This window comes from Thunnus thynnus, chromosome 15, assembly GCF_963924715.1.
Source record: "Thunnus thynnus chromosome 15, fThuThy2.1, whole genome shotgun sequence".
Lineage (NCBI taxonomy): Eukaryota > Metazoa > Chordata > Actinopteri > Scombriformes > Scombridae > Thunnus > Thunnus thynnus.
The window spans coordinates 4353720-4363250 of record NC_089531.1 but is presented as its reverse complement, the minus strand read 5'-3'; the positions used below and the strand labels follow the sequence as shown (position 1 = coordinate 4363250).

At 38.2% G+C, this 9531-nt stretch overlaps 1 protein-coding gene across 1 annotated transcript; it reads right to left on the bottom strand.

Moving 5' to 3' along the window:
• Window positions 1-5721: 5721 nt before the first annotated feature.
• On the bottom strand, window positions 5722-8057 carry LOC137198591 (major histocompatibility complex class I-related gene protein-like). Its single transcript, XM_067612440.1, has 4 exons — window positions 8006-8057; window positions 7426-7704; window positions 6653-6828; window positions 5722-5781 (listed from the first exon to the last, which is right to left on the bottom strand). Exons 1-4 carry the CDS (start codon window positions 8055-8057, stop codon window positions 5722-5724), a joined length of 567 nt encoding a protein of 188 aa, XP_067468541.1.
• Window positions 8058-9531: the final 1474 nt, after the last annotated feature.

The window sequence follows — 9531 nt, the reverse complement described above, 5'->3', positions numbered from 1 at the left end:
CAGTAAAGATTTAGAGGAGAGTAGTGAACTCAAATAAAGATGCTGTGGCTTCAATATTTTATTCTATTTTGCATCATAAATGTTCATTAACAAAACTTGTTTTAATGAATATTGAGATGTGACATCACAGGACCCGTCAGAAAGTCACAGGATACATCAAACTAAAGTGTGAATTCATAGATCAGATTTATGAGTTTCAGGTCATCAGTGGATGCAGTGAAAAATGATATCTGTGAAGACTATCTGAGAGCTGATAGAAGCATTGATGTTGATGTGAATCCTCCACTGCAGGAGTAACAACATCTGGAGAGAACTGATGCTGCTGTCCAGCTGTTTCCTCAAACCTTTGGTGGAGATGAATCACTGCAGCAGCTACCAGACACCAAAGAGCCACAATGTTACTCCAGTGGGGCATGTTTTGTCTTCAGATATCAAATTCATATCAGTTAGTCATGTGATGTACTGTCCTTCATCATGATGGGAGACATGCAGTACTTTAACCTCTGCTTCTAACGCTGGAGTCAAACCTGAAACTTTAAATGTTCAACTACTCATGCTTTCACTAACAATTAGTTTGACAGTTGCATTTTAGAAACACTAATGAAGATTCTGCACTAGGCCACGATTGAAAAAACACAGTTTTTGTTTCTCTTGTTTCATTGTGATTACAGTTTGAACACTGCATCCCAACTTCTCTCACTTTAACCAAAGTATAAATATCTGTGAGTTATGTTTTAGTCTTCCAACACACATTGCTCCTCCACACCAAGTAACAACTGTAACTATTTTTAAACATAAACTTGTAAAAGTTTCCACAGTTTTACACAATATAAATACAATTGTGAATATTTAGATACTCCTCCTTTCATTGAAACTCACATATTAAAGCAGTAACACTTCTTAGAGCTTATACATTTGTATCTTATACATTTGTCATCTTTACATGTCCTGTATTTGTCATGCAGATGATAAATGTTAATGTCATTGTAACATTATTGTTAATGCTTGGATTGGTAGTGTTAGAGGATTAATGAGGGTTTTACCTGTGGTACTGATGGATGTACTTTATTTTATATTGCAAAAATGGCAAAATTGATTTGTCTACCTGACAGTATACCTCTTCTTAAAGTTATGTGATCTGTTTTTGGCTAAATGTGTTCACTTCAGATAAAGTTTGTCTTTACATCATCTACAAGTTAATAATTAATTATGCATTGTGAATCGATCATCTTTTCACTTGTGAATGTAAAACACGATTTTTTGGTGAACTTCATTTTGTCCAGAGGAGCTACTACATGTTTTAGTGTAATTTTTGTTCTCATTTGTTCTAATAGTGTTTATATTTATCTTCAGTTAATAAATAAAATTCCCCTGAAAACCTGCTTAAGAGGTCTCCCTGTTACATCATACCTGTGTTTACCTCAAATGTTCAGATGTGTAGGTTTAAAGGTTTTGTCCCAAGTTTTGGGAAACACTCTAGTGAAGCTTGTTCCTGATACCTGTAAAGCAGGAGCTTACTTTTTATCAGTTACCAAATTTGTGAGGATAAAAGAAAAAGTTTACACTACTACAATAAAAAACACACGCACACAAATTTTGATTTGGTTATGAAGGGTTTCTTGACTTAAAGTTTTCAACAGTTAAAGCAAGATTCTTACAAACAGCCTGTTTCCATGAAAGATCAGACCAATACAGTTAAAGTGTTATTTAGACTGTAGGTCTAAACTTTTCCAATATGTTACTGAAGATTTAAGCACTTGCAAATTATCATAAGATAAATTTTTAAAAAAAATCTTTATTTTCTATACAACAACACATCAACAGTAGGACACAGTTAAAATTTCTGGACAGGCTAACATATAGATTAATATTGTCTTATTTCCCTAAAATAAGTGTTGTGCTGATGATGGCAGAAAGTGTCATTCATGTCATTTAGAAACTTTTAATGCAATTGTTGCATCTATCAGAGGAAACAAACATCTCAGACAGTCTTGGACTTCAACACTTCCTCTTAAAGTCCCCACAGTCAGGTTAATGATATAAAGTGTAACTCGGCACCTATTTGATGTGGAGATGGGAAATCATTCATATTACAGAATGTGAAATACACATAAATTGTGAAAATGGATTTAGGTAAAATATTACCTAAATTTAAACCGTAAAGACATTCACCACAGAAATGTCAAAATTACCTAATGTGAGATGGAGAACATGTCTTGACCAGACAACCTACACCAAACACAGACAACCTGAAGACAAACTGAAGGCTTTTCAGTGGAAAAACAGAGGCATCAAGATAAAAACTTACTGACAGAGACAGACAGACATATGATTACAGCAGAACTGCAGAAAACTACAACCCCATAATAGTGACACATAAAGCATAACTACATAAAAAAACAATCTTCATAAAACATTGTTTTTGTGTGTGTTGTTAGTTGGCAGTGATACACTAGTTTGATAAACTGGATCTGCACTGATATTAATCTTATTCAATGCAATGCAACACAATTTCATAAACCTTCTGGAACAATATAATCAAAATTTATCTGCAAAGTTAAAAAAAGTGTCAGTTTTGAACATCTCCATTTGTAGTGAAGAAGCTGTGTGTGTTATGTGTGTGTGTTTTTTTAATAAAGTCCTCATTATTTCAAACATATGTTTGTCAACTGTTACAGTAAGATGAATATTCTCACAGACTAAATAAACGTGGCTCCAACTTAAAGATGTTGAACTTTAAAGTATTATCTTGTGCAGGCAAAGTAATTATAATTACTCATGGTCAGTAGTCTAGAGCAGTAGTTCCCAACCTTTTTGGCTTGTGACCCCAAAAAAGCAGCGTGTAGTTTTTGTGTTTTCAGAAATGAATTAGTTGTCAGCACATTGATTTCCCTCCTAAATGGTTTCATATATATTAATTTAAATGAGACACAAAGAGGTACAACAACTCATAAAAAACAAATATTACAGAAAAGTTAAAAAAAAATACAAAATTGTGTATCAGAATATTTTTTCATTTCTCCTCTCCCATTAATCATCTCACGACTCCTTAGATTTATCTTATCTTATCTTGTGACCCTTTTGAGGTGCCTGACCGCTAGGTTGGGAACCATTGGGCTAGAGAGTGGAGCCCTGAAAGTACAATAGTAATGGTAAGCACTAAGCACTATTATGTAATATTATTTCACTTTATCTAACATTAACTGAATGTAGAAGATTTTAAATTTCATTCATTAAAACTCTGGAGGAAGGATGACATCTAAACACTTTCTAATTTCTTTCTGATTTCTCATTTTAATTACTCTGTAATGTTAATGTGTGCTATTTCTGCTCATTTTGGCATATCAGCAATCCAGAGAGATATGTAGGTGATCTATCACACAGAAATCGAATCGAAAAGGTTGATTACCTTTTAGCACTAGCATGGGTATCAGTAACTCTTCATCATCAGCAGTAAGTTTAAAGCTTACCTCAAGCCACCCAATGTATGGCATTTCTGTTCCATTGGCTGCTTCAATGTGCAAAGGGTCAAGTGGATCAATTAGCTCTGCTACATCCCTTAGTTTTGCATCAGGTAAGTGGCTCTCTTTCCAGACCTCATCTATAGCACAATTTTGTGAACCTGTGTCCCAAAGTGCCTGAATTCTCTGTTTGTGCAGAAAACATCTGATGACACATTTCTTTCCTACCAACTCCCTTACAGTGAGTGTTTTCACTGGTTCGTTAATTTTTCTACACTTGGACTTCTCACATGACTGTACTTCCTGTTTCTTAATACCTGAACATATGTATGGCTTACAGTGTCTTTTGTGAGCCTGCCAGTGGGTCTCTTGGCATTCTTTTGAACAGTACAGTGTTGTTTTACAAACAGAACAACATTTTAGTTCCTTCCTTTCTTTCTCTTCTTCACAGCTAGCACAACAGGGGGACTTATCTGTACTGCAGGTTGCCCCATGTCCCGTGGGAGCAACCCCTCTTAGTTTAAAGGGATCTCTCTAGCTGGTTTTGTCAGTCTCTGCGCTTTACATCCTGCACGAAAATGCTCACTACTTCCGCACCTAAAGCAGTGTTGACAGTAGTCCTCACCTGCCTGGATACAAGCAAAACACCTAGGGCGGGGGCGTGGTGCTGGGTAATATCGCTGTGGTGCAAATCTTTGCTGGAACTGTGCTGTTTCCCTCACATATCCAGGTCCAAGCGCTGGTCGGTACTCCTGCACCGTTGCTGGTGGCTGCTGGTGGTAAAACTGCATACAGTTTTGTTCAGCCTTAAAGGAGGAGGGCTGTGGGGTTGCAGGTGCTGACTTTTGGATGGTTTCTCTAATCTGGGAAACTTCAGCTCTCAGATCTTTCAGCAGCGCCATGTCAGAACGCATTTCTTTCATTTCTGAGAGGAGGTCCGGGGGTAGAGTGGCTGTACTTTGCTGGGTGGTACTTTTCTTTTCCACTGGGGATTCACTGGGCTGGACAGTGTTTACATGAGTCACTCGTGATGGGGCTGAATGTTTCTTTTTGTCCTGTCTCTCCTTTTCATTGGCACATGCGATGTTCACCTTCTCCAGCAGTAGCTCATCTGATGTATTCGTTTGCAGGAGGTAAGGCTGCAGGTCACTTTTAATATTATCATTCTGCAGACCAGTCAGGACAGTATGCATGAAAAGACTCTGGACTAGTGCCGGGTCGTATTTGAGACTTGATTCAACTTCCTGAGAAGCAAACAGAATTTTCTGTCTCAGGTCCATTGCTCTTATCAGGAAATTTTGGGGTGTTTCTTTACTACTCTGGACCTCAGAGGTGAGTTGTTTATATAACTCTGTGGCACTTCTTTCCTGGTAATGGGACCTGAGGATTCTCCTAAGAGCAGGCAACGTGAGGTTTTCTTTTCCTTCAAGGTAAGTCCTTAACTGCAGGCCTGGTGTGATGGCACGGATTACAGCATCAGTGATCTCTGAGTCTGGGTAGCCTTTGCTGAGCCCATTTTCAATTTGCCTAGCCAGACTGGAAAAGGTGAGCCTATCTTTTTGTCCGGGCTCCCCTATTTGGCCTGATATCTTAAATTCTTTGCGCCACATAGAGCCATTTGGCAGTGCTGAAGCCATGTTCTTCACTGGGATGCTAGAACTCAAAGGTAGGTTCATGCTATTTTTCATCAGATCATGCATTGCACTCTCTTTTTCACGTAATGACAGCCTTAATACCTCTACCTCCTTCTGGAGGCTCTCCTGTTCCTCAATTTGATTTAGAAGTTCATTTGCACTATGTTCTTTGTCCATTTTTATTTTGTCTATGATGTCCTGAGCGTTAAGGAGTTCAGACATACCTTCATCCTCTAGGTTGGCCAACTCTTCCTGTTCAAGGTACCTTATGACATGTGAGACTAACTGACTGCGTGTCTTTCCAGTCACATGCTCTTTCCCTGGTCCTGAGATTTGAAGTGCATCACATACTTTAATCAGCTGCTCTACAGTCAGTTTATACAGTGCTCCTTTAATCTCCAGCTGCAGTTTCTCTAATTCAGATTCCATTTTATCAGAGGAGTTGGCATAAACAGTCAAATGAGGGTTTATCAAGCTTAATTGGTTTTCGCTGCTCCCTAGTGGTCACGTTGCTCACTTCAGGACACAAACCACCAATATTGGTCTGAAAACCACCTCTGCTGCTTTGCTGAGCTCCTTTCTGGTGCCTGGGTAGTTTGGGGGGATGATCGACAAGAGGATTTCTCTTACAGGTTAGGGATGGTCCTCCAGCCAAACATCCCAGCGGTGCCTCCAAATGTTGTGCCCTTAAAACAGGGAAAATAGTGAGGGAAGAGGGATGAAGAAACCCGCACACTTCTCTCGTTTTCATTCGTTTGTATTGAGTGAGGCAGAGAGCGCGATTCCCCCTACTGGAGTCATGAGGCATTACCAATAGATCGACGCACAATCAACCCAGAAAAAGAACACACATTACCTATTTGTACGGTTTACATTCTGGCTGGATATTCTCCACAGTAATAACCTTAGCAAAATAACCAAATAACAATAAAATTATGTATTAAGGAAATAGAATATATAAGACATATAATTGCATAACTCTGAAAAGAAATAAAATCATGTTTCTGAAAAATCTAATTATTTTCAAATTCTTAACTACCACATATGCAGGATGGTGTGTTTATTTCATTCAGGCTTCAGGTTTCAGTTTCATGGAGACTTCAGAGCTGTTGTCAGGAGCTGTGAGGTCAGAAACACACTGTTAGTCCACTTATCGTATACTGAACTGCTACTATCTTTTATGTATTGTAGGTACGTATACTCTGTTAAGATGTGTATGGGCAGTAATTCTGATGGCGGGAACTATAAACTATGTTTGGACACTAAAATAAATTATTAATTATTATTTAGCAGTAGGACCAGGCTGCCAAGCTAAACACCAGCATTTCAAAGAAAAAACTCTTCAAATTGTAAATGCGCTTTGATAGTTGTCATTTTATCCATCTGTCTGAGGTAAACTGGACATTTCAATCAAGTCATTGCTTCCAGTGTTTCTGCCAAATATAAGAAAACGTACTAGATTCAGATCAGCTAACTGTTGTGTTTCTAAGTTGCTCCTGGCAGTGTCCTGAGGATAAAATTAAGCTTTTTTTAATCAACTTTTGTTAGACAACAAACACTCATCTGAAATGATCCGTCGTGGTTGGGGAGGATCTCTCCATGTTCCACGTCCTCATGAAGCTCCTCTCCATCTTTCCTCCATAACATCTCGGCTCTGTGAGGGTAGAAACCTGTAGCGTGGCAGCTGACTGGAGAGGAGGGAGTCTTCTGGAGGAGAGACACTGAGGGAAACTCTGGAGAGAGAGAGAGAGTCGAACCATATATTTAGTGAAATACAATACTTAGTTAGCCTTTCAAAAAATTATTATAGTTGTTATTATAATAATTATTATAAATTATTACAAATAATCATTGTCCCGATGTCTAAAGGATAAGCCTGGCAATTTTCTATATTTTTCTTATTGTCAACAAATCTCATGTGCAGAGCCAAACCAAAAATTAACTAATCCTACTGACAAGTATTGTCTGTATCCAAAGCCTGACATATCTTATTCCTCTGTGCTGTGGACCTCTGTTGTTGTCCAAAAACTATTAAAACACATCAGTGAGGCTCATCGCTGCACTGGGTGACATGTTCCTTCCTTACGAAGTGTTTGGGTACTACAGTTTGTTTAGAAACAGCTCCAATGACTGATAACAGCAATCATGTTTTCAGTCTAAGGAGAACAGTTCCTTGTAATGTGCCACTGAGCGTGTGCATGTGTGTACATTGTATAGAGAAGTGAGATAAAGAGAGAATAAAAGATTCCATGTTGGTTCATATTCACTGCACTATAAAAACAGAAGAGGCATGAAAATTGTCCATGAAACAACAGTTAATATGAATCTACCTGTTCTCTGCTGAGAGCTTTTCCAAAAGTTCAGATACTTCTTGAGTTTCTCAGGGCAACGCTCTGTGACAAAGTTTTTCCAGAACTCATTTCTAGATTCATCTTTGTCCCACTCGTGTTTAGTGGTGACTGCTTGTGATTTTGGAGCAATCCATGTCAGAGTCTTCAGGTCCAAAGATATGAAGTGTTCTCCATTATAACTGTACTGTTGATAACCATTAATCTCTCCAGTCTCATCATCCCATTCACATCCAGCTATCTGCTGGACAACATGGACACCTGAGAGAGAGACAGTAAATCATAGTGAATGCCTAGCAAGTCAACTATTAGTTGTTGAAACAAATATTGATTTACAACAATTTAACACGTTTGCATGTCTGTTACAAGTTATTATATGTCAATATCCCCTCCAGTAAAAAATGTGTTGTCCTTTTTGTTCCTTCAGTTGGATGTTTGAGCTTCACTGTGCAGAATGATGTCTGTGCAGACATTAAATCTGAGTTTAAGCCGTGTACTTACGAGCATGATTTTTGACATCACAACTACTTTGAAACCAAACATGGTTCAATATGCAACTTACACAAGTGGATATGTCTTATGTCCAGCAGGTAATCAATGACAAATATTTGCATATTCACAAAGTCTTGGGGAGAAGAAGTAAATGTGTTTTCAGGAATGTTTGAACCTGAATTAACTGATTTTTTGGCCACTTGTTTTCAGCAGAAGCAAGTAATGAACACAACACTGACATATTGTCACCTTTAAAATTGATATGTTGAATTTGTTAGCAAACAGTTGCTTATTTCCACACCCAGCAGTTACGGAGCAACATTATCATTCATGTGGAGTCGTGTTTCTGTCCACCTGGTGAATGTAAGTCCAATATTCACTCTCTTTTATCTCTGTTTTTGCTCTCTACCAACTCCTGAGGGAAATATCTGCCTCTTTAGTTGGTAAATGCTCCACTATGTTCACCAGCTAGTCTACAGCTGTCTGTTAGTCGTTTGGTGCTGAACAGGTAGTGTACAGTGGCTTTTTAGAGCTTTGTCTCTGAAAACAGCTACCTGCTGTGGCCGGAAACAACACTATGAAAGCACTGAGAGTGAACCAAAACAGTAAAGTTGCAGCCGGACAGCTAAACAATGAGCTGAAACTCTCCATAAACCCAAGGGGAGTTTCAGAGTCGCTGATAATTCTCTGTAGCTTCATTGTAGAGGTGAAAATATGGTGAACGTGTGTAATCGTACTAAGTAATACACAAAACATTAAGGGTTGCACAATACCAATCAATCTCCTTTAAAGGAGTTGTTTTCAAAAGTTCTGGTTACAATCTCTGGGAAAACAAAACTTTTACCGGATCAGCTTGACCTATGCCAGTCACTGACTCATCCAAAAAGCATTAGGCCACCAGCCAAACAGGAAGAGGAAAGGAGGGGCGCAAAATACACCACACACACACAGCAGAAATTAAGAAATGTCCAAATGGTGTAGAGACATCTACACCCATTGGTCAAAGTCCAAGTGATCATTTTCCTCACGAAAGTGCCAAAAACAAAGGCAGGATGTCACGTCCACTTTTGGTATAAATAAGTGTGGGTGTGAAGTTGAGGTAGAGCTGCATTGGTGATTTTCTGAATTCTGTATGTTTGTGTGTAATGAAATAAACTCCCAAATTTGACTGCTGAAGCTTTATTACACTTTATTCATGCTTGCTTCACTCAGACTTTGTCAGACTTCCAATCGTCTTGTTGCTATCTACCTTTAAAACTTTTCCTCTGTCTGCTACTGCTACTGCTACATTGCAGAAAGATGTCCCACACATTTTTGAGTGGTTTTACTTTATAACAATGATTCTAAAATGAAATAAAAAATATTAGGCTACCAAACACAGAAGTTTTAATATGCTGAGTTTTGTTTGTGATTCCAGCAAAATACACAGAAATATACACCTTTTACACTCTTTTAAACCATTTTTAAACCTACCAATTATGCAGTGTAACCAGAACATTGCCATCAAATGTATCTTTTCAGTGATTTGAACACGAGAAAGGATTTTTTAAAGCCCTAATTTACTGGAGTGGTGGAAATTGCAGTTTCACCTCAGCA

Bases quoted from the DNA above. Each gene is read 5' to 3' on its own strand.
- LOC137198591 (XM_067612440.1), bottom strand. From the start codon at position 8,057: ATGCAAATATTTGTCATTGATTACCTGCTGGACATAAGACATATCCAC. The intron at 6,829-7,425 runs GTAGATTCATAT...CTCTCTCTCCAG, and splicing joins AAGCTCTCAGCAGAGAACAG to AGTTTCCCTCAGTGTCTCTC. The intron at 5,782-6,652 runs GTTTGTTGTCTA...CCCTGTTTTAAG, and splicing joins ACGGATCATTTCAGATGAGT to GGCACAACATTTGGAGGCAC.